Here is a 26,104-nt window from a genome sequence, read left to right as displayed (position 1 = left end):
ATAATAATTCTTTTAATTGACATTTGGAGAATGATGCGGACATACTCCTCCTAATAAACATTTATACCTCGAGAGAATAACTCAAATGCCATCACTCTCTACCAATGACAGCAACTTCTGGAGAAGATAAGGTGCCCCAGTTCTTTCTTAAATGCTCAGCCCCTTTATCATGCATGTCCGTAATATTTATAATGACATTCCAAAAAAAAATTGCTTTCCTACTCAATGGAGTGTATGCCGAGTCACACCACTTCTAAACGTCAATGCACCATATGAAATAAACCATTTTAGACCAAATGCCAAAGCCTCAGCACTACTCAAACTCATGGAGGAAGTTTTACTCCCAATCTTAACAGCCCGAATGCTATTATAAAATCTTCCTCGAGTACATTATGCATTAAAGCAGTGATCAACTGTAACAAACCTTCTTTCTCTAAAAACACCACGCTAAATGTGTTACAAAAAAATTTCAAGCTTGCAGTTATCTATCTGAATTTTCAAGAAGCTTTTGACATGGCCACTATCTCTAGCCAGCCCCCTCCACCTCTGTGAGAAATACTATCTAATCAAAGGCAACGTATTACTTTTCTTAAGATCTCTTCTGTTCAACAGAATCCTTCACCTTAAAGTCTGTAAGTCCACGTTCATTCGCAAAATAACCATTAGAGTCCCAAAGTCAGCATACTTTCCGGCTTGCCCTTCACAGTCATCCTCATCCCAATCATTGTCAACAGATAAAACATACTGTGCTATGCAGGTGATATAAAAATTTTAGCAGAAGTCCACCCAACAGTTAACCACTAAAAAATCACTGCGGCCATCAATTTAAATGCCTGCATTTCACCCAATATTTGTTAAACTTTGATATGCAAATAAATCCTTCAAAATCTGCAATGATGATCTTCTCACTGAAGGCGAACCAACCACATCTTCTAGTGATGCTAAATGGTTCTGTAATCCCGAGGGTCTACCACACAGATCTAGGAGTGATATTTGAACTAAAGTTCCAGTTCCATAGACATCTTGAAGTTCTTCATATCAAAATGTGAAGACTGAGATGGATAGCAAAGCAGCATCTACTTCATGTTTGGGACTCTGCAACTTCCATCATCTACATCTATAGAATGATTCATCCCTCTATCCTGTATGGTTCAAAGATCTGGGCTTCAGCATCTGCATCCACACTCTGCAGCAATATTCAGTCTGACAAATATTAAATGATCGGGTGGCATACACACAAATATAAACTCTAAATGACATCCACACTACTACCATTACAGCAGCCCTCAATTACACAACTATAAAATCAAAAGTTGAAGAAAGAAAACTGACTACCACCATAAAACTGACTGCAGGCTACATCAGCTCTCCTGATTTCTGGGCTATTTGCTAATGGCAGGTCCCACTTCAAACCCTCAGGGCCTCTTCTCTCCACAGAAACTATAATAGACTCCACCTAACTGACTGCTTCATTCCAACCAGCATTCTTCAGACTGCCCAAAACCTAGATGTAGATCTCCATCAGTTTATAAAAAAAAGTAAAAAAAAAAAAAAAAAAACGTACAGAAAAGTACACTACAAGATTAACATTGTAGGACAGAAGATTTATGCCACCGTGATATTGCTGGAAGTTCAGCTGGAAAGTGTTCATTACTGGCTGTTACCCGTTTCTAAATTTCTATAATTTAATCTTACTTTATAGTTATGTAGTAGTCTAATTAGTGTAATAATTCACTATTAATTGTTTACCTTTAATTTATATATTATTTTAAAGTGTTCACTAAAAGCCCAGAAACTCAGTTTTCAATGTGAGCCCTCCAGCCTGAATTCAGCTTTTGATGTAAAACCCTAGCTGCTGGCCATGAAGGGCCAGCAGCTTATTATTGCAATGTAATAAAGAATTAATAATAAGTTTGTTATAAAAAAAATAAAATTGGATATAAACATGGTATTCCATTTTTACAGTGCCTCGAGTATTATGGAATACACAAAAATAAATAATTAAATAAATAATAAGAATTATCTACTCACAATATTTTTAAAAATGCAGTGTAAAAAATAACAAAGAAATCCCAGCAGTTTCTTTTTTTATTTTCATTTTTTTGCAAAATAGTACCTCATAATATAAAAATTCTTTAGAGTCCATTATAATATTTTTTACTGGACAGAAAGAAAAAAAAAAAAAAAAGAGAGAAATGTTTTAATGTACAAGTTAGTGCTTTGCATTAGTATATAAAATTATCATCTCAATGTGAACTCCTTCACAAGATGCCCTACCCTTATACCACAAGTAAGTAACACTTCCCCAATAGAGAATTAATTCTATTGTTATTTATCTATCTTCCAAACTGTGAAGCAGTTCACAATGTGATTTGTTACTTAAAAATGCTTAACATGTAAATTTTTATTTGCTTCACACATTTTAGTTATGTATATACTTACAGAATTCCATAAAAGAATATTAAAATGTGTTTATATTATATTGGTACAAATAATAACTTCTCTACAAATCTGAAAAAGAAAGATATCAAAAATCCAATAAATTTTAAGAAATAAAAGGGTAAGATGCCAACTTGGCAGAAGTAAGATGCCAACATAGCAGCTAATCTCATTCAAAGTGTATTAAAAATTACTATTTAGCTTAAAATTTTAAGAATGGGAACATCTGAGAAAGAATTTTAAATGGAAACATCTGAAAAAGAATTTTAAATGGAAACATCTGAAAAAGAATTTTAAATGGAAACTAATTTCAATAACGAAGTAATCATACTAAGAAAGCTCAATAAGTAAAAAATATACGAAAATATCTTTCTCACTTAAAATGAGAAAATTCTCCGTGTAAGCCAGCATTTTCATTGCTAATTAAGAATTTTAAGAGATGCGATTAACCTGTGTATTCTTCATCATCTATAACCCAAGGATTTCAGTACAGAGACCTATCAAAAAAGAATTTCAAATTATAAGAAGCCATGTAATAATAATAATACAATACAATTTATTCATCAAAAGATTTATTTACAATAAATAAATTTGTTAAAAAAATTAAAGTTCTTTTCAACAAGTTATAATTCATCAAATAAAAGTTTTCCAAACAAATTTGTTACTAAACAAAAGAAAAAAAAAAAAAGGAAATTACTACACATAATACATTTCAAACTGTAAACAGAGAGTATTTTTTATATCTAAAGCAAATCTAATCCACTGAATCATCAAGAATCAAAAATTTTCTTATTAAATATTTTAATTTGAAAATGGGATAACTTCTGAATCTGAAATCAATACTAGCCAACAAATTGTTAATTGATATAGTTGTACAAAAGGTGATATAGTTGTACACGTTGGCATTAATGATATTAAGAGTAGGAGACTTGTGGAATTACTTAATAAGTACAGGTCACTGTTGAAAAAAAGCTGTGAATTAGGGTTGAATTTTAAAGTGTCTGCAATTCTGCCCAGACACGATAGGAGGGAGTATATGATAAGAGCCTTGTCGATCAATTCGGCTCTGGAAAAATTGTGCAAGGCTCAAGGGATAGAATTTTTTTCAGTCTTGTCTGTACCTGTTAACAGGAGAGACTGCTTCTACAGGGATGGGAAACACTTAAACAGAAAGGGTGCAAGAATATTTGCTGATGCTATCGAGGCAGTGTTAGGTGGGTCAGAAAACTGCTAGCTTGGGGGGGGGGATACAAGGACTAATAGATTAACAGTAGCCACTGGCAGAGGTGAAAGTGATTCTTGCACTGCTTCTATTGGAATGAGAAGAAGCCTGGAAAACAAGGTGCAGGATATTTCAGAGACTGCTGGGAGTCGTTGCGGTACAAGTAAACACATGGGTTGTGTTAGGGTAGCTAAGAATAGGAACAGGTGCAGGTATACTTGCATGTATAGATGCACCAATGCTAGAAGTTTGGTAAATAAATTTGATGAATTTGAGGTATTGCTCAAAGCATCAAAGGTGGACAATGTTGGGATATCAGAGAAGTGGTGTCACACAGATATAAGGAATGCAGAACTGGAATTTGGGGGAGTACAACGTCTACAGAAAGGATAGACAGGATAGGAAGGGAGGAGGGGTTATGCTATTAATTAAGAAACAAAATCAGCATGTTCTACATCAGCATATTCGTGAAGCCAGTCAACATCGCTGGACAGTGCAGTGTCGAGTCAGTTTGGTGTGACATAAGCATTGGAAGATCAAAATTGAGAGTAGGAGTGTGCTATAGGCCTAATGACTCTGATGAGTATAATAAGAAACTGTACAGGGAAATAGAGTGGGCCAGTAAATCAGAGAGTCTTATAATGGAGGATTTTAATTTCCCAGATATTGACTGGAATTTGTGGGTTGGTCACTCACACACACACTAGCAAGGCTTTTGCGGATTTATTGGATGATTGTTTTCTACATCAGCATGTTCGGGAGGCAACTAGAGGGAGTAATACTCTTGATTTGATTATCAGTAGTGATTCTACATACATTAGGAATCTGCATATAAAGGAACCACTAGGTGGCAGTGATCACAGTGTGCTGAATTGGGATTTACTCTAAGAGGTAACTACCTTCAGGGATAAAGGGAAGGGTTATTGCTTTCGTAAAGGCGACTACGATGGTCTGAGACAGTATTTAAATTCTATACAGTGGGACCAACTGATGATGTTACCAACAGCAAATTCAAAATGGGAAGCATTCAAAGAACTTATCTTGGAAGCTACTAGGCTTTACATACCAACTAAGAAATATTAGCATTAGCATTAGCATTAGTAGAGGCATTTGATGCAAGAAAGCAAGCTTATGCAGCATCAGCCAAAAAAAAAAAACCCACTTCCACTTCACCCCTCTGTTCATTCAAAATACCTGTCCAGCTGAGCCTTAAACTTATTTAGGCTATCAACCTCCACCACAAGGGATGGCAGTCTGTTCCACCAACCAACCACCCGCTAGCTAAAGGCAAATTTCCGCACGTCTATCCTACATCTGTCTTTCCTCAATTTGAATTTTTGTCCTCTCAGGTGATTTTTCTGAGCTAGAGGAAGAATCCCATCAGCATTGAGCATGCTTAAACCATTCAAGGCTTTATACACCTCTATCAGATCACCTCGCTGGTGCCTAGTCTCCAGACACTGTAATTTGCAAAACTTAAGCCTTTCTTCGCAAGAGCACCCCTTTGTTCCATTCACTAATCTTGTTGCCCTTCTCTGTACTCGTTCCAGCAGCTCTACATCCTTCTTGAAATGAGGCCTCCAGACCTGTATACAGTACTCTAGGTGTGGCCTGACCATCGCCTTATACAATGGAATAATCACCTCCTTATCCCTGCTGGAAAAATTCCTGTATATCATTGACAGTACTCCATGAGCTACTCTTGCAGCCCGTCTGCACTGCTCAGAGAACTTCATATCTGCCTGCACAACCAATTGTTCAATTGGTTGTGCAATATTGTTCAAGGTTTAGGCCTAAATGGATGTCAGATGAATTAATGAGACACATGGCAGAGAAGAAAAATGCATGGGATACATATAAATTAACACGTGACACAGAAGCCTATGAAAGATATAAGCTGGTCTGTAACCAAGTCACAAAGGAGGTTAGGCAGGCAAAGGCATTATGAAAAATCTTTGGCAAAGGATGCAAAGAAAAACAGTAAAGAGTGGCTTTTGTGGATTTATTGGATGATTGTTCTCAACATCAGCAATCAAATCAGTAGTGATAATCAAATCACTACTGATTTGATTATCAGTAGCATAACCCCTCCCCCCTTCCTATCCTGCTATCCTGTCTATCCTTTCTGTAGACGTTGTACTCCCCAAATTCCAGTTCTGCATCCCTTATATTTGTGTGACAGATATAAGGGATGCCTTTGATGTTTTGAGCAATACCTCAAATTCATCAAATTTGTTTACTAAACTCGTAGCATTGGTGTACACGCAAATATACCTGCACCCGTTTCTATCCTTAGCTACCGAATGCCTCTACAAATGTTAATGGTAATTAGCATTACCATTAACACACTGTAGTTTTTAGTGTTTTGCACCAACCTTGCGTAGAAATAAAAATAAAAATAAAAACACCAAGGAAACAGAACTTTTGATAACTGTGTTTATAATAAATTACAATAACCTGTATTTACAATAAATTTAACTTTACAATAAACTATACATATGAATTATTAAAATCTGCTACATTACAATCAATAAAATGCATTAAAATATACTAGATTAAAAGCGATAAAAACCGTAGCTTTCAAAGGCTCCAGCCTTCTTCTTCAGCGGTGTTTTCTTGTTCTGCAGTACATCTTTAAATATCAGCAGGTTAATGGTACTCCTCACGTGTTTTCATTCACACGTGTTCCGTTCTCTTGCGTTGTGGTACCGGAAGTGGCTCGAGCGGAAGTCATACGGAACCGTTCATCCCTTCTGAGGATAGTGGTCTCAAAGATGGGATGAATCCGCGTACCTCTATCTCTATTAATGTTAATTGTAGAACAAATCCGCAAACTCTCGAGCCACTTACGGTCCCAGAACTTATGCGCCCGATCGGTGATGATAGCATCGTCCGGGGAGATCTGGTGTTGCTTCTCCCAAAAATGCTCGGCCACGGCGGACTTGCCATATTCCGCATTTCTTATTGCCTTAGTGTGTTCCCCCAGACGATCTTTAAGACGGCGTTTTGTTTCCCCTACATAACATTCCCCACAATCCGGGCATCTTTAACCTGAGACACGATTGTGTGCAGCCTCCGCCCTGGAAGCTGCACACAACGTGTCTGGTACTTTCTTAGTATTCTAGCTATATGATCAGTCAAACCCGGATAGTAGGGAATGTATGCAGTGGCTATTGGTGTAAAAGGCTCGCCTCTCCTCTGATTTCCTTTAACATATTTCTCTATAATCCTCTGGGGGTAACCACATTTTGCAAGATCCGTCGTGACCCGTTCATACTCTAACTTTCTATCATCGGAGGTACTGCAATGTGATTTTGCTCTATCAACTAAAGTTCTTATCACACTGTTCCTATGATGGTTGGTCTGAGCTGAGCTGTAATGCGAATACTGCCCTTTACACATGGACTTCCTATATACCCTAGTCTTTAGCTGTCGATCTTCCCTACAGACCAACACATCTAGGAACGGCAAAACTCCTCCTTCTTCCACCTCCGATGTAAATTGTATGAATGGGGAGAAGTCATTTAAGATGTTCAACACCTGATCTTCACTCCCCTTCCGAATAATTGAAAACGTATCATCCACATACCTTTTCCAGGGGCGCATAGGGAGAATACTAGCATTAAATATTCTGGCCTCGAGCTCCTCCATAGCTAAATTAGCTATAATTGCGCTAATGGGGGAGCCCATGGCTGTACCATTAACCTGCTTATACATAGTATTGTCAAACACCATAGTGGTGCTTGAGAGGCATAACTCTATTCCTTTCTCAATATCCTCCAGCTTTATCTGCGTTCTAGTATTTAGGGTGGTGTCCCTCTGTAACGTCATGTGTGCACACCACACCCCATGCTCAATCGGAATACATGTAAATAGCGATTTCACGTCGAAAGAGATCATGATTTCATTCTCTTCTATGGGTTGGCTTCTAATAAACTGCACAAAATCTTTACTATCTTTAATACTGTATTCTGAAAGTCCCACTAGTGGGGATAATAATTTGGCTAAGAAACCAGAAAGTGCATAGGTTGGACTGCCTATAAATTTTTACTTTCGACGTGAAATCGCTATTTACATGTATTCCGATTGAGCATGGGGTGTGGTGTGCACACATGACGTTACAGAGGGACACCACCCTAAATACTAGAACGCAGCTAAAGCTGGAGGATATTGAGAAAGGAATAGAGTTATGCCTCTCAAGCACCACTATGGTGTTTGACAATACTATGTATAAGCAGGTTAATGGTACAGCCATGGGCTCCCCCATTAGCGCAATTATAGCTAATTTAGCTATGGAGGAGCTCGAGGCCAGAATATTTAATGCTAGTATTCTCCCTATGCGCCCCTGGAAAAGGTATGTGGATGATACGTTTTCAATTATTCGGAAGGGGAGTGAAGATCAGGTGTTGAACATCTTAAATGACTTCTCCCCATTCATACAATTTACATCGGAGGTGGAAGAAGGAGGGGTTTTGCCGTTCCTAGATGTGTTGGTCTGTAGGGAAGATCGACAGCTAAAGACTAGGGTATATAGGAAGTCCATGTGTAAAGGGCAGTATTCGCATTACAGCTCAGCTCAGACCAACCATCATAGGAACAGTGTGATAAGAACTTTAGTTGATAGAGCAAAATCACATTGCAGTACCTCCGATGATAGAAAGTTAGAGTATGAACGGGTCACGACGGATCTTGCAAAATGTGGTTACCCCCAGAGGATTATAGAGAAATATGTTAAAGGAAATCAGAGGAGAGGCGAGCCTTTTACACCAATAGCCACTGCATACATTCCCTACTATCCGGGTTTGACTGATCATATAGCTAGAATACTAAGAAAGTACCAGACACGTTGTGTGCAGCTTCCGGGGCGGAGGCTGCACACAATCGTGTCTCAGGTTAAAGACCCCATTCAAAAAGAGAACACAAGTGGGGTCGTATATAGCATTAGATGCCCGGATTGTGGGGAATGTTATGTAGGGGAAACAAAACGCCGTCTTAAAGATCGTCTGGGGGAACACACTAAGGCAATAAAAAATGCGGAATATGGCAAGTCCGCCGTGGCCGAGCATTTTTGGGAGAAGCAACACCAGATCTCCCCGGACGATGCTATCATCACCGATCGGGCGCATAAGTTCTGGGACCGTAAGTGGCTCGAGAGTTTGCGGATTTGTTCTACAATTAACATTAATAGAGATAGAGGTACGCGGATTCATCCCATCTTTGAGACCACTATCCTCAGAAGGGATGAACGGTTCCGTATGACTTCCGCTCGAGCCACTTCCGGTTCCACAACGCAAGAGAACGGAACACGTGTGAATGAAAACACGTGAGGAGTACCATTAACCTGCTGATATTTAAAGATGTACTGCAGAACAAGAAAACACCGCTGAAGAAGAAGGCTGGAGCCTTTGAAAGCTACGGTTTTTATCGCTTTTAATCTAGTATATTTTAATGCATTTTATTGATTGTAATGTAGCAGATTTTAATAATTCATATGTATAGTTTATTGTAAAGTTAAATTTATTGTAAATACAGGTTATTGTAATTTATTATAAACACAGTTATCAAAAGTTCTGTTTCCTTGGTGTTTTTATTTTTATTTTTATTTCTACGCAAGGTTGGTGCAAAACACTAAAAACTACAGTATGAATATACCCAACCTCAGAGGCCTGTTTGAAGAATTACCATTAACATTTGTAGAGGCATACAGTGCAAGAAAGCAAGCTCATGCAGCACCAGCCAAACAAAAAAAAAAAAAAAAACCAGGAAAAAACCGCTCCCATTTCACCCCTCCATTCTTTCCAAATCCTATCCAGCTCAGCCTTAAATTTATTTAGGCTATCAACTTCCACAACAAAAGATGGAAGTCTGTTCCACCTATCAACTACCAGCTGGCTAACGGCAAACTTACACACATCTATCCTATAACTGTCTTTCCTCAATTTGAATTTATGCCCTCTCAGGATTATTATCACAGGTGCCTAGTCTCCATACACTGTAATTTCTAAAACGTAAGCCTTTCTTTGTAAGAGCAACCCTTTGTTCCATTCACTAATTTGTTGCCCTTCTCTGTATTCATTCCAACAGCTCTACATCCTTAAAATGAGGCCTCCAGACCTGTATACAGCACTCAAGGTGTGGTCTGACCACTGCCTTATACAAGGGGATAATCACCTCTTTATCCCTGCTAGAAAAATTCCTGTATATCATTAACAAGACACCATGAGCTACTCTTGCAGACTGTCTGCACTGCTCAGAAAACTTCATATCTGCCTGCACAATTACCCCCAGGTCCTTTTCATTGTCTACCACTGTGAGTGTAGTACCACAGAGTTGATATGTTACTCTGGGGTTACTGCTTCCCATATGTAGTACTTTACATTTCTCAATGTTAAATTTCATTTGCCACCTCTCAGCCAATCTGCTCAACTTTTCTAGATCCTTTTGCAGCAGCGTACTGTCATTAGTGTCCTTAACAACTCTGCTAACCTTCATATCATCTGCAAACTTGGACATTAAGCCTGATATACCATCATCAATATCATTTATAAATACAGAAAACAACAATGGACCCAACACTGAACCCTGAGGGACTCCACTAATAACATTAGCCCACTAAGAGCAGTGTCCATTGATTACCACTCTGTCTTCTACCACTCAACCATCCCTTTATCTATAGCAGCAGTTTGCCTCCAATGCCATACTGCTCCAATTTGTGCAGAAGCTCATATCTGGTGAGTATTCTCTCAGATATGCTAAACAAGCTATACTTGCTACCTGGGAGTCTAAAACGCTGATGGAACTGATATTCGGGTGACATCCAAGTCAAGTGGACCCAATTTCGGCAAAGTGTGGATGGCCTGTAACAGTCAAATTCTCTGCTTGCACCTTCACAATGGTGGGACTGTTAGTAAACCTGGGTATAACCTCCATGAACATGCACACTATGGTGACCAACCAGGTGTGAACCAACGTAAGCTGCAGTTGAGGTATGGTGCCCACACAACATGGACGAATGCCATCCCTCTGTGTTACCAGGCAATACTAGGTGGTAGATGATTCTCATCAACCGGTGAAATACTGCACTTTGCTTAGTGGAGGCTTGAAGTGGTGGAACTCATGTTTAGTTTCCAGAGCTAAGTTTAGGTCAACCTTTCTACCATCTCTTCCATCATGCTGTATGACTGATGACTTTTGAGGTCATGATGAACATCATGGTGAGACCCAATCTTCCTTACATTTCGAGGGTCCTGCTCTGAAACGGTATTCGCAAGCCGGCCGTTAGTTAGTACACTAGAATGAACCTATAGGTAACTGTTTAGGAGGCTTCCGGATCAGCTAGTGTATAATCTTGCTACCTCTACTCTGCCAGATAGTGACTGGAAGGAGTCCGAGTAGTGTGTATGCGAGAGGCATTGTCGAGGTCATGTCATGTAAAGGATCTGGGTATATTCTTACCATGTGTACGCCATATACAAAAATTTCATTACTTCATACAGCATGTCCCCCCCCCACACTTTTTCTTACTATTGAATACACCATGAATTGTCAAACTAATATAGTAAGCTTATTTGCGAAAAGATCTAAACCTCACAAACACTTCCTAGTTCATTTCACAAATATACGTGGTCTCAATTCTAATCTCAACGATATTCATTTCCACTTGCAGTCTGCCAAACCCCATGTACTTTTTCTGACAGAATCTCAGTTATCAGTTGATTCAACCACTGCTCATCTCAGTTGCCCATATTACTCACTGTATGATTCCTTTTGCCTCAAAGGTGGTACTTGTGCATATGTCAGTTCCGATATTCCCTGTCAAAGAATTGATAATTTGGAATCTCCTCATTCAATCTTCTCTGGCTTAAAATCTCTCTACCTCGTGTCAAATTCATCTGTTGTCTGTACCGTTCTCCCAACTTCACTAATCACTTGGTGTTCTTTGACTTCCTCTCTTTCAACTTGACTTTCTCCAGTCCAACTTTTCTAACAGTGAGGTAATTTTCCTTGGTGATTTTAATGTTCACAACTCCAGTGGCTTCCATTTTCTAGTCCCACCGACCCAGCTGGTCAAGATTCTGAGGCTTTTGCAATTACTAGTGACCTTGCACAGATTGTTCATTTATCTACAAGAATGTATTTCCTGAAAATTACAGTCTACAGAAGTTCAAGTCTAATATCAACAAATATCTACTTTCATCTTCTCAACCTCCAACCCAAGCACGGTACTAAGTACTACAGGTTCTAATACCTCGAGTGTTTGGGGTTTTCATAAAAAAAAAAAGTTCCTTTGTGACCACATCATAATATCCAATCAAATTGGTCAGACAAGACTTCCCCTTAATGAAACCATGCTGTGTCCAAGCTATAACTGAAGTCTTGTCTAGATGATCCTGCAGTGCTTCTTTAACCAGTGCCTCCATTAATTTTCCTGGAACAGAAGTTAAACTAACAGGTCTATAATTACTTGTGTCGCCTTTTGATCCTCCTTTGTGAACGGAGGTCATATTTGCACGTCTCCAGTCCATGGGTACCTCCCCTGAGTCCAAAGAAGTTCTCATGATTATGGCTAAGGGTTTGCTTACTTCCTTTGCTGCCTCCTTTAATATAACCGGATAGATCCCATCCACCCTGGGTGCCTTTCTTATGTTTATCTTCAACAATTTCTCCTCCACTTTCCTCTCAGTTATTACAAAATCATCTAGCTCACTGGTAGAGTTTAATTCACCTCTGGCATCCCCTCCCTGAATAACTCCTCATGTGTGAATGTAGATGCAAAATAATAATTTAGTTTGTTAGCCACCTGAGCAGGATCATGAATAGTTGAACCATCGATATCCAGTGTACCAATCTGATTCATCCCTTTCCTTCTAGAGTTTACATAGGTAAAGAACTGATTGCTGTTTTTCTTTGCCTTCTTTGCTAAAGATTTCTCATAAACTGCCTTTGCCTACCTAATCTCCTTTGTGACTTGGTTACAGACCAGCTTATATCTGGTCTGTAACCTCCCTTTGATCCTCCTTTGTGGATTGGGGTCACATTTGCACATTTACCGTTCATAAGTACCTCCCCTAAGTTCAAGGAAGCTCTCATAATTATGGCTAAGGGTTTGCTTACTTCCGTTGCTGCCTGCTTTAATATAACTGGATAGATTTCATCCACCCCCAGGTGCCTTTCTTATGTTTATCTTCAACAATTGCTCCTCCACTTTACTTTTAGTTATTATCTAGCTTACGGACAGAGTTTAATACACCTCTGGCATTCCCCTCCCTGAATAACTCCTCATGTGTGAATGTAGATGCAAAATATTCATTTAGTTTGTTAGCTACCTGAGCAGGATCATCAACAGTTGAACCATCAATATCAAATGGATCAATTTTTGAGGGAGGGAGAGAGAGAAATTCCTCCAAGTGCAGATCATCAACAACATCGGGTCAACAGCTAGCAGCAGCCATGTCATATTTGATATTACTTGAATCCTCACGATATCACAAAAATTACATAAGTGAGTACCGTTATACACGACAGTTATAACAATGAAACTGTTACTCTTCTGCTACATGGCTGCCCTGGCAAATAAACAAAAGCTGGGAGCTTTTGTTTTAGATTGTGAAGCAATTAGTTAATCTACTTAATACAGATGAACAGCCAAACAAATCATACCTGATATATAAAAACACTGTTTTGTGCAAAAATCAGCCAAACACCACTTCCTTAATATTCTTAGGTACATGTTGGAGCTCTAAGAAAAAATAAGAAACAAAACTTGATAATAATAAAAATCTTTAAATCAATATTTTGAAATAATAAATATCTTATTGTTTCAAATAAATAGAGATAACAATACTTAAATCTATATTTGTTAAGCAAATCAGTATAATGTGCTGGATGAAAGGTATGTATGGGAATTAATTATGATCTTCAAGGAACAACACCTCACTCCATGTAAGTATTGACCAAATTTTCAATTATTATTGCTCTTATATTATTTCTCCCTGATTGGGGGTTCCACCTTGTGACAGGTATTGCTACCAAGTACACAGGGCGGTTGTTATGTCTGGTGTTACTGTTGGTCGAGGAACTCTCTGACTACAGGTGTTCAGGATTGCAATTTTCTGGAGTTCCTTGTAGGTGTTCACTGGAAGACCTATTGCTGCTAGGCTGTTATGTAGGGTCTTTGGCACCATACCTGTGGTTGACACGATGATCGGGATGGTTGTTACTTGTTGCACATGCCTCATCTCTTTGACCTCCTGTCTTAGGTTTGTGTACTTCCTGATTTTTTCCCCATGAGTTTTCTGCAAGTTGCCAGTGTTGGGTACCTCTATGTCAATCAGACAGGTAGCTTTTTGCTTCTTGTGTCAGTCTGTTGTGTGGGAATGCCCTATCCATTATTATGGCACGGTCCCAGTACAGCTTGTGGGTTGGGGTCTCTAGCACTGCCTGGGGTTTGTACTTGTAGTACAGTACATTTTCTTCAATCAACAGGTATTACCTTGCTAGCTTCTGATGTATTATCCTGGCTACCTGGTCATGTCTATGAGTGTACTCAGTCTGGGTGATCACCTTCACCCCGCGGCAATGTGTTGGATCGTTTCCGAGGCCAGGTGGCATTGTCAACATGTGTCATCGGACACTCCAGGCTCTTTGGCGATGTATTTTCTATAGTTTCTGGTGTTGATTACCTGGTCTTGGATTGTTATTATTATTAGCATATGGTGCAAGGAAGCCTGAGGCTTATGCTGCACCAGCCAAAAAAAAAATTCTGAATTACCTTGAGAGAGAGAAAAATCAGAAGTAGAAGGGAATCACCAAGAAAGAAAAGAATGATGATATCCAGCTCAGGACACTGGGTGTGCCAAGCCCATACTTACCAGATATGAGCCCCTGGGGTATTTTATTCATTTTAAGTAAACAGATTAAATGGTTTAAATTATTAACAAAGGCAACCCAATAAATGAATCTATTAAAACATTTTTTAATGACATTTCAGCCACCTCCATGATCCCCTTTAAAGTCCAAAAATAAAAATTAAATTCTATTCTTTGACAAATGTTTCTCCAATATTTTTGCAAAGTGTTCAGGAATCAAGGCAAACTGCTGCAGCCAGACCTAGACAAATTAGACAGATGAGCTGAGTAGTGCCAAATGAGGTATAACACTGAAAAAATGCGAGGTACTGCATCATCATCAGCCATTTTCAATCTACTGCAGGATGAAGGCCCCTCAGCAACTTTCCAGTTCCTTCTATTTTGGGCAATGGGCATCCATTTATTAGCCTTGAACTCGTGAATTTCATCTGTCCATCTCTGTTGTTGTCTTCCATGTTTTCTTCTAGCTCCTCTTCGGTACAATTCTGTTATTTTCTTAGTCCATCTGTCATCATGTCTTCAAGCTATGTGTCCTGCCCAAGACCATTTTAGTTCTTTAGTTTTGATAAGAATGTCCTTTACTTGAGTCTGCTGCCTAATCCATGTATTTCTCTTCTTATTTAAGTCTGATTACTAATATAATTTGTTCCATTCTTTGCTGCATAGTTTTCAGCTTCTCTTCCATTCTTTTGGTGAGTGCCCAAGTTTCACTTCCACAAGTCATGGTGGGGGGTATACACTAGTTCATTATTTTATATTTCAGACAAATCGGGATATTGCTCTTCAGTATATGACTATATTTCCTGAATCCTATCCATCCAAAATTTCTTCTTCTCTAGACTTCCAGCCATTTATCATTATTACAGCTAATGACTTGTTCAAGATATGTATATGAATCCACCTTTTCAATTACTGCTCCTTCAATAATTATATCCTTTTCTGTTGCATACTTGTTCATCATTACTTTTGTTTTAGTCATATTCATCTTTAGTCCGAAATCCTTACTAACTCTGCATAACATAGCCCGGTGGTCAGGAGCGAGAGTGCGTAGCACGGGTTCCTTGAGTGGACCGGGGTTCAAGCCCGTTGTTGTGTTTTGTTGTTATTTGGTTTTTAGGAGCATTAGCAACTAAGGCCATATTGCTCCAGGATATGCGGTGGTCATTCCCTGACCTTTCCGCATCCTCCGTATTTGGTGGTGATGGGCTCGAACCCCGGTCTAATCAAGAAGCATGTGCTACGCACTGCTGCTTCTTCCCACCTGGCTACGAAGGCGCCTGTTCAAGCCCATGAACTACTAAATACGATAAATATTTGTATTGACGATTTATTGTAAACTCTACTGACTTGGTTGTCGTGCCAGAGTATAAACAGAAAATTTATTTATTTATTTATAACTGATTAAGATTTTCCTATAATTCTTTGGGATCGTGGCTTACGATCACAATGTCATCTGCAATTCGTAAATGGTTTAGGTACTCTCCATTCACATTGACTCCTTTCTGTGACCAGTCTAATCTTCTGAAAGCTTCATCAAGGCAGCAGTAAACAATTTCGGAGCTATTGTGTCTCCTTGTTGAACTCCTTTCTCAATTTTAAATTTGTAATGCACATGGGAAGCAATAATCCCAAGAATAACACAAGAATTGGATAATACTGCACTCAAGACTGCAGAGAAAGAAAAAAAAAAAAAAAAAACTGGAAATAATTGTGCGGTCCAACATAATGTTCTCTGAGTAGCGTAGGCAGACTGCTAGGGCAGCTTGTATGGTTCTATTAATGATATATAGGAATTTTGCCAGCAGGGCGAAGGAAATGTCCCTGCTGGCAAAATTGCCACTCTAATGATTGTCCAATTGTATAAGGCACGTTTGCAAAACATTTTTAGTCAGGAACACTTTTTACCTTACAATATATTTAAGGAACATATATTCTTTTGTGGCTATTTGGGGTTTTAAATAAAATATAGATAATTAATGCTAAAATATATTTTATTTTTGAAAGCAAAATCAATATAAAAACATAAAATATCACATCATTATAAAAGATATATCATATTATTATAAAAGGTAACATTTATAATTGTTGCAAGCTTTAATGTAGGCAGAATATGAAGCCTGAGATGCTATATTCTTACCTTGAACAATCTCAGCACATTTACTGGGAGAACCAAGTTCTAGGGTGGATTATGGAATAATAGATTTTATCTGTACAAAGATAATTTCAGTGACACAATCTGAGCAAACACTAGGATTGGAATTTTTTTAAAAAAGTAATACCAAGGAAAAGAAGAAACAGAAATCATGCAGTTCATTCCATTGTAATGCCAAGTGACATGAGGCTGAGAATGGCAATAAGAGACTGGATCCACTGGAGAAGAGACCACCACCATCAAGTTGTGATCAAAAGTGCTGACAGTGTTTTTAGGATTGCCTGGTATCTGGTAGGTAAATGAACAAGTTGTGTAAAATCATTAGTAAATGCAAAAGCCTCAGCATCTTGACCAGCTGGATCTATGCAACTAGAAAGTTGAAGTCACGTAGAGTTCTGAACATTAAAGTCACCAAGGAAAATTACCTCACTGTTAGGAAAATTAACATGTTCATTGCTGCTTATATCTGCAACTGTCTTTTGTGTGAATTGGGGCACTTCTCTTGGGCACTGGAACAAGTTTGTTATGTTTGTTATTTGGTTTTTAGGAGCATTAGCAACTAAGGCCATATTGCTCCGGGGATATGCGGTGGTCATTCCCTGACCTTTCCACATCCTCCGTATTTGGTGGTCACGGGCTCGAACCCCGGTCTAATCAAGAAGCGTGTGCTATGCACTGCTGCTCTTGCCCACCTGGCTATGGAGTTGCCACTGGAACAAGTAGGCACTGCTTTTCAGTGAATGGATTTCATCTGCGAAAGATCATCACTCCAAGTAATGACATCATCTGTTGTTTTGTAGTGTTCCAATCAATGAGATTTAGAATCTGCATCACTGGAATAGAATTTATTTCAGTATCGTGTAACATATCATAAAAACTGATTCAATGTCATCAGCTTTACATACTATCCATCCCTGTTACTTTTCAGTCCTGATGTTCCAGGCTGTGGATTCATTATAACAATCCTTTAAGGTAAAATTTTACAGGAAAATACTTTTTATACAAAATTTTATCAGTAGACACACGCCCTAAGGATGATGTGTGGCATCCACATCACGCCAGTGTAAAGCTTTTCACAATGCTTTTCACAATGTAAAGAATTCAGCAAGCATAATCTTCAAAATATTTTGCCTTTTCTTCTTGTGGAAAATACTAAACTAGATAAAATTAGTTCAACATAAGCAAACAACAAATGAAACTATGAACCAGCCAGTGCCTTTCTTTTTACAGCACTCATTTATTGACCATGAATGAACTGGATACATATTTGCGCTAAGGCAAAAAAATTTCATTTCGTTTTGATGCAAGTTTGCATTTCAGCAGTGGATATGTTAAACTGGAAAAAGTAAAATTTAAAGTAAAGAAGTCAAAAAGTTCTTAGTGATTTTTAGAATTGGCAAAATGACAGAGGCAACAGATGAAGTTAAAAGGAGGGGTTAAAGAGAAATTAAACCAGAGGAGATTAAAAGGAGAAAATTCCAAATTAGAAAGTCTCAGACAAGAAATACTAGAGAAAAAATATGCACAAGACCTACAAAGCAAAAAGAATCATACAGCAAATAATTAAGAAACTGATATGAATAATGGTTGAGACAACTGACAATTGAGATCCTATCAGAAATACTCTGATATCAGAAATACACTAAGTAGATTGCAGGTGAAAACGGATCATTAGGATTGGAACCAAGAGAACATATATTTGCGAAATGAATGAGAAAGTTAATGGGAGGTTTAGATCCTTTGGAAGATAAGTTTGTTCTATTAGTTTGACGGTTCAGGGTGCACTGTATATATTTACTCAATGCACCAGTTAAAAGTAGAAAGGGAACATGTATGAATCAAAGAAATTTCTGGATATGGCATACATTCAGCAAGAATATACCCAGTTCCTTGACAAAATGTAGCCTCGATAGCACCTCACATGTATACTCTAGTCATCCTCCTGCCAGTTGCTAGCTGGCAGAGTAGAGGTAGTGAGATTATGCACTAGCTAGTATGGCAGATGCTTCCTAGAGAGTTGCCAATAGGTTCAAGTTCAGTGAACTGAGTAAACTGCTATAGCCATTTTAAATCTGTACCCTTAAAATGTAAGGAACACTGGATCTTGCCATGATGCCCATCATAACCCCAAAAAACACAGCTCTTACTACATGACAGAAGAGACTGGGGGAGGGAAGGGGGTTGCTGGAGCTCTGCCCTGGAGACTTAACCCATGTGTTGTCTCTGAAACAAAACTCCAACAAGTGAAGTAACATTTTAGCAATGGGTAATGAGAGTCATCTTTCACCTAGTATGGCCTAGTGATACAGACAGTTAGTCATTCCTTGGTGTGATGTGGATGCCACACCTCAACTCCTGCCTGTCTGGAGCTGATCACACCACTCAGGGGTGATCAGCACCAGTTTAATAGATACAATGTTCCTGACCATGCACCACATTATCAGCCATTTTCAATCCACTGCAGGATGAAGGCCTCTCCAGCAACTTTCCAGTTCCTTCTGTTTTGTACAATGGCCATCCATTTACTAACCACAAGCTCTTGAATTTCGTTGGTCCATCTCCATTGTCTTCCAGGTTTTCTTTTACCTCCCCTTGGATACCATTCTGCTATTTTCTTAGTTCATCTGTCATTATGTCTTCAAATTATGTGACCTGCCCAAGTCCATTTCAGTTCTTTAGCTTTGATAAGAATGTCCTTTACTTGAGTTTGCTGCCTATTCCGTGTGTTTAATCCATAGACTACAGATTTACTTAACAAGTACAGGTCAAGGTTGAAAAAAGTCATGAGTTAGGGTTAAATATGAAAGTGTCTGCAATTCTGCCCAGACACAATAGGAGGGAGTATATGACAAGAGCTTTGTCAGTCAATTCGGCCGTGGAGAGATCGCGCAAGGCTCATGGGGTAGAATTTTTTTCAGCGTGGTCTGCGCCTGTTAACAGTACAGACTGTTTCTATAGGGATGGGGTACACTTAAATAGAAAGGATGCAAGAATATTTGCTGATGCTATAGAGGCAGTGTTAGGTGGGTCGAAAAACTGCTAGCTTGGGGGGGGTGAGGAATTAACAGACTAAAAGATTAACAGTGGCCGCAGGCAGAGGCGAAAGTGATTCTTGCACTACTTCTATTAGAATGAGCAGCAGCCTGAAAAGGAAAGGTGCCAGGCATTTCCAGGAGTGCTAGGAGTCATCGTGAAACAAGTAAATACATGGGCTGTGTAAGAGTAAAGAGTAGAACACATGCATGTATACTTCCATTATGCCAATGCTAGAAGTATACAGTGGTTAATAAATAAGATGAGTTTGAAGTGCTGGTCAAGATATCAAAGGCAGATATTGTTGAATTATCAGAGATATTGTGTCTCACAGATATAAGCAGTGCAGAATTGAAATTTGGCGAGTACAATGTGTACAAAAAGGATAGACAGGAGAGGAAGGGTTATGCTTAGTCAAGAAACACATCCAACTGACATGGGTGGACAATGCAATGTTGAGTCGGTGAGGTGTGACATAAGCACTGGGAAAGGGAAAACGAAAGTAGGTGTGTGTTATAGGCCTAATGACTGATGAGTATAATGAGAAATAGAATAGAAATTGTGCAGAGAAATAGAGTGGATCAGTAAATCAGAATGTCTTATAATGGGGGATTTTAACTTTCCAGATATTTACTGGAACTTGTGGATTGGTCACTCTAACACTAGCAAGACTTTTGTGGATTTATTGGATGACTGTTTCTACAACAACATGTTCAAGAGGCAACCAGAGGAAGTAATACTCTTGATCTGATTATAATCAGATCAAGAATAATCACTTAATGCATGAATAATCATGCATTAAGAATTTGCAGATAAAGGAACGACTGCGTGACAGTGATCACAGTGTACTGATATGGGATTTACTTAAAGATATAACTACCATTAAGGGTAAAGGGAAGGGTTTTTGCTTTCATAAAGGTGACTACAGTGGTCTCAGAGAGTTTTTTAAATTTTATACTGTGGGATCAACTGATGGTGTTACCTACGGTGAATTCTAAATGGGAAGTCTTCAGGGATTTAATTTTGGAGGCTACTAAGCATTTCATACCAACTAAGAAATACTGTTGAAGGTTTAGGCCTAAGTGGATGTCAGAAAAATTAATGAGGCTCATGGGAGAGAAGAAAAATGCATGGGATGCACATAAATTATCAGGCAACACTTATATGGCAGATATAAGCCAGTCGGTAATCAAGTCACAAAGGATGTTAGGCAGATTATGAGAAATCTTTGGGAAAGAATGCAAAGGAAAACAGCAAAGAGTTCTTTAATTATGGAAACTCTAGAAGGAAAGAGATAAATCAGATTGGTCCACTTAACATAGATAGTTCGACTATTGATGATCATGCTCAGGTAGCTGATAAACTGAATGAGTATTTTGCATCTACATTCATACATGAAGAATTCTATTCTATTCCATTAATATTCATATGATGCAAGGAAGCCTGAAAAAAAAAAGGAAAAAAAAAAAAAAAAGTTCCGAGTAACCCTGAGAGAGAGAGAGAGAGAGAGAGAGAGTTGTTGTTGTTATTTGGTTTTTTAGGAGCATTAGCAACTAAGGCCATATTGCTCCGTGAACATGCGGTGGTCATTCCTGACCTTTCCGCATCCTTCGTATTTGGTGGTGACAGGCTCGAACCCCGGTCTAATCAAGAAGCGTGTGCTATCACTGCTGCTCCTTCCCACCTGGCTGTGAGAGAGAGAGAGAGAGAGAGAGAGAGAGAGAGAGAGAGAGTCAAAAGTAGAAGGGAATCACCAAGAAAGAGAAGAATGATGATATCCAGCTCAGGACCCTGGGTTGCCAAGCCCATACTCACCAGATGTGAGCCCCATGGGGAATTTTTTGTTCAAGGAGGGGGAATGCCAGAAGTTTATCAAACTCTAACAGGGAGCTAAGTGATTTTGTAATTATGGAGAGCAAAGTGGAGGAGAAATTGTTGAATTTAAACATAATGAAGGTACCTGGGGTGGATGGGATCTATCCACTTATATTAAAGGAGGCAGCAAAGGAAGTAAGCAAACCCTTAGCCATAATTATGAGAGATTCCTTGGACTAAGGGGAGGTCCCCATGGACTGGAGATCTGAAAATGTATCCCCAATTCACAAAGGGGATTCAAAATGTGACACAAGTAACTATAGACCTGTTAGCTTAACTTGTGTTCTAGGGAAAATAATGGAGTCACTGGTTAAAGGAGCATTGCAGGAATAGTTAAGACACAGCATGGGCTTGTTAAAGGTTGTCAAATTGGTCTTGTCTGATCAATTTGATTGGATAGTATGATGTGGTAACAAAGGAACTGGATGCAAAAAATAATTTTGATATCACATACTTGTATTTCAGGAAAGCTTTTGATACTGTTGCAAATGGAAGACTACTGTACAAACTGCAGTGGTATCGCATTAAAGGCAAGTTTATTCAATGGATAACGGGATAGGTGAGTGGGAGACGACAGACAGTAGTAATCAATGGACACTGCTCTTCGTGGACTAATGTTATTAGTGGAGTTCCCCAGGGTTCAGTGCTGAGCCCACTGTTGTTTTGTGTATTCATCAGTGATATTGATGAAGGTATATCAGGCTTAATGTCCAAGTTTGCAGATGATACAAAGGTTGGCAGGGTTGTTAACAACAGTAAAGATAGTATGCTGCTGCAACAGAATCTAGATAAGTTGGGAAAATGAGCTGAGAAGTGGCAACTGAAGTTTAATATTGATAAATGCAAAGTACTGCATATGGGTAGTAACCCAAGAGAAACGTACCAACTGTGTGGTATTACACTCAGGAAAGTGGAGAATGAAAAAGACTTCATATCTGACTGCACAATTACCTGGGGGTAATTGCACAGTCAGATATGAAGTTCTCTCGCCAGTGCAGATGGGATGCCAGGGCAAGTCATGGTCTTGTCAATGGTATATATGAATTTTGGTAGCAGGGACAAGGAGGTGATTAACCCGTTGTACAAGGCAATGGTTAGGCCAAACCTCGAGTACCATACAGGTCTGGAGGCCTCATTTTAGGATGGATGTAGAGTTGCTAGAACAAGTACAAAGAAGGGCAACAAGATTGGTGAGGGGAACAAAGGGGTGCTCTTATCAAGAAAAGCTTAAGGTCTGCAAATTGCAGTGCCTGGAGACCTGATTGAGGTGTATAATACCTTGAATGGATCGAGCAAGCTCAATGCTGATGGGATTCTTCCCCTTGTTCAGATTACGAACCTGAGAGGCCATAGATTCAAATTGAAGAAAGACAGTTGAAGAATAGATGTGTGGAAATTTGCCTTTAGCCAGCGGGTTGTTGATTGTTGGAACAGACTTCCATCTCTTGCTGTGGAAGTTGATAGCTTAAATAAATTTAAGGCTGAGCTAGACAGCCATTTGAAGTAAATGGTTGGGTGAAATAGGAGGTTTTTTTTTTTTTTTTTGGCTGATGCTGCATAAGCTTACTGTCTTATATCGTATGCCTCAACTAATGCTTCTCTTCTTATCCAACAGTCTTATTCCTAATATGATTCGTTCCGTTCTTTGCTGCGTAATTTTCAGCCTCTCTTTCATTCTTTTGGTGAGTACCCAAGTTTCACTTCCATAAGTTGTGGTGGGGAGTATACATTGGTTCATTATTTTATGTTTCAGAGAAATTGGGATATTGCTCTTCAGTATGCGACTATATTTCCTGAATGCTATCCATCCAAAATTTATTCTTCTCTTGACTTTCAGCCATTTATCATTATTACAGCTAATGACTTGTTCAAGATATGTATACGAATCCACCTTTTCAATTTCTACTCCTTCGATGATTACATCTCTTTCTGTGGCATATTTGTTCATCATTACTTTTGTTTTAGCCATATTTATCTTTAGACTAAAATCCTTACTAACTCTGCATAACTGATTAAGATTTTCCTCTAATTCTTCGGGATACTGGCTTATGATTGCAATGTAATCTGCAATCATAAATGGTTTAAATACTCTCCATTCCCACTTATTCCTTTCTGTGACCAGTCCAATCTTCTGAAAGCTTCCTCAAGGGCAGCAGTAAACAACTTCAGAGACAGTGTCTCCTTGTTGAACTCCTTTCTCAATTTTAAATTTGTCTGCCTAGTCTAATAAAGGAGGTAGCATTCGCATATTGTTTGTTATTTGGTTTTTAGGAGCATTAGCAACTAAAGTTGCTAATTCACATATTCACACATGAGGAGTTATTCAGCGAGGGGAATGCCAGAGGTGTATTCAACTCTAGCAGTAAGCTACAGAATCTTGAAATAACTGGGAGTAAAGTGGAGGAGAAACTGTTGAAGATAAACACAAGAAAGGCACCCAGGGTGGATGGGATCTATCCAGTTATATTAAAGGAGGCAGCAAAGGAAGTAAGCAAACCCTTAGCCATAATTATGAGAGCTTCCTTGGACTCAGGGGAGGTACCCATAGACTGGAAATGTGCAAATGTGACCCCAATTCACAAAGGAGGATCAAAGGCTGACACAAGTAATTATAGACCTGTGAGCTTAACTTCTGTTCCAGGAAAATTAATGGAGGCACTGGTTAAAGAAGCACTGCAGGATCATTTAGACAAGACTTCAGTTATAGCTCGGACACAGCATGGTTTTGTTAAGGGGAAGTCTTGCCTGACCAATTTGATTGGATACTATGATGCAGTCACAAAAGAACTGGATACAGGGAATAGCTTTGATATTATATACTTGGATCTTAGAAAGGCTTTTGATACTGCTGCACATGGAAGACTGCTACACAAATTGGAGAAGTGTGACATTGGAGGCAAATTGCTGCTATGGATAAAGGGGTGGTTGAGGGGGAGAAGACAGAGAGTGGTAATCAATGGACACTGCTCATCGTGGACTAATGTTATTAGTGGAGTCCCTCAGGGCTCAGTGTTGGGTCCATTATTGTTTTCTGTATTTATAAATGATATTGATGATGGTATATCAAGCTTAATGTCCAAGTTTGCAGATGATACAAAGGTTGGCAGGGTTGTCAAGGTCACTACTGACACTATGCTGCTGCAACAGGATCTGGAAAGGTTGAGCAGATGGGCTGAGAGGTGGCAAATGAAGTTTAACATTGACAAATGTAAAGTACTACACATGGGAAACAGCAACCCCAGAGCAACGTATCAACTCTGTGGTACTACACTGACAGTGGCAGAGAATGAGAGGGACTTGGGGGTTTGTGCAGGCAGATATGAAGTTCTCTGACAGTGCAGACGGGCTGCAAGAGTAGCTCATGGAGTATTGTCAATGATATACCGGAATTTTTCCAGCAGGGATAAGGAGGTGATTATTCCCTTGTATAAGGCAATGGTCAGGCCACACCTAGAGTACTGTATACAGGTCTGGAGGCCTCATTTCAAGACGGATGTAGAGCTGCTGGAACGAGTACAGAGAAGGGCAACAAGATTAGTGAATGGAACAAAAGGGTGCTCTTACGAAGAAAGGCTTAAATTTTGCAAATTACAGTGTCTGGAGACTAGGCACCAGCGAGGTGATCTGATAGAGGTGTATAAAGCCTTGAATGGTTTTAGCATGCTCCATGCTGATGGGATTCTTCCTCTAGCTCAGAATAATCACCTGAGAGGGCATAAATTCAAATTGAGGAAAGGCAGATGTAGGATAGACGTGCGGAAATTTGCCTTTAGCGGGTGGTTGGTTGGTGGAACAGACTTCCATCCTTTGTAGTGGAGGTTGATAGCCTAAATAAGTTTAAGGCTCAGCTGGACAGGCATTTTGAACGAACAGAGGGGTGAAGTGGAAGTGGGTTTTTTTTTTTTTTTTTTTTGGCTGATGCTGCATAAGCTTGCCTTCTTGCATCAAATGCCTCTACTAATGCTAATGCTAAAGTCATATTGCTCCGGGGATATGCGGTGGTCATTCCCTGACCTTTCCGCATTCTCCATATTTGGTGGTCACGGGCTCGAACCTCGGTCTAATCAAGAAGCGTGTGCTATGTACTGCTGCTCCTGCCCACCTGGCTATGAAGGCGCCACTTCGCATATATTTTCTTCAAAATAATAATGTATGGCATGTCTATGCCTTGTCTTTCAAGTGCCTGAAACATTTCCCTATGTCTGTATGGAGTAAAATGCCAGGCATAATGGTGTTTTATATTCATTTGCTTTCTCCATTAGCTGTGATATTACGTGAAAGTGATCCATAGTTGAGAATCCGGTCCTAAAGCTAGCTTGCTCTTTTGGTTGATTCTCATCAATTATTCTTTCTAATCTGTTGGTAATGACACTTGTGAACAACTTGTAGATGTGGGACAACAAGCTAATTGGTCTGTAATTTCCAATTTCTGACCTTCCATATGGGGGTGTAAATAAAATAAATTTTCTATTTATAATTTGGAATGGTCAGAGTAGATCACAAAATAGAATACAA

General features: G+C 39.1%; 1 protein-coding gene across 3 annotated transcripts in view; it reads right to left on the bottom strand.

The window, feature by feature from the left end:
- Positions 1 to 26,104, bottom strand: part of LOC150088309 (cyclic AMP-dependent transcription factor ATF-2-like) — a 237,356-nt gene that overhangs the window by 188,506 nt on the left and 22,746 nt on the right. For 2 of the 3 annotated variants that reach the window (XM_090370700.1, XM_090370701.1), the window contains exons 2-3: positions 13,322 to 13,400; positions 2,890 to 2,936 (exon numbers count right to left, since the gene is read on the bottom strand). In XM_090370700.1, coding sequence (XP_090226826.1) covers positions 2,890 to 2,907 — 18 coding nt within the window. In that variant the 5' untranslated portion in view covers positions 2,908 to 2,936; positions 13,322 to 13,400. Of the gene's footprint in view, positions 1 to 2,816; positions 2,937 to 13,321; positions 13,401 to 26,104 lie in introns of all 3 variants that reach the window. The other variant, XM_090370702.1, reaches the window with a different exon arrangement.

This window comes from Mastigoproctus giganteus, chromosome 3 (assembly GCF_048544385.1).
Source record: "Mastigoproctus giganteus isolate SK-2022 chromosome 3, ASM4854438v1, whole genome shotgun sequence".
Classification (NCBI taxonomy): domain Eukaryota; kingdom Metazoa; phylum Arthropoda; class Arachnida; order Uropygi; family Thelyphonidae; genus Mastigoproctus; species Mastigoproctus giganteus.
Note: the sequence above shows the minus strand (reverse complement) of the source record. Positions and strands in the feature narration are given on the sequence as shown.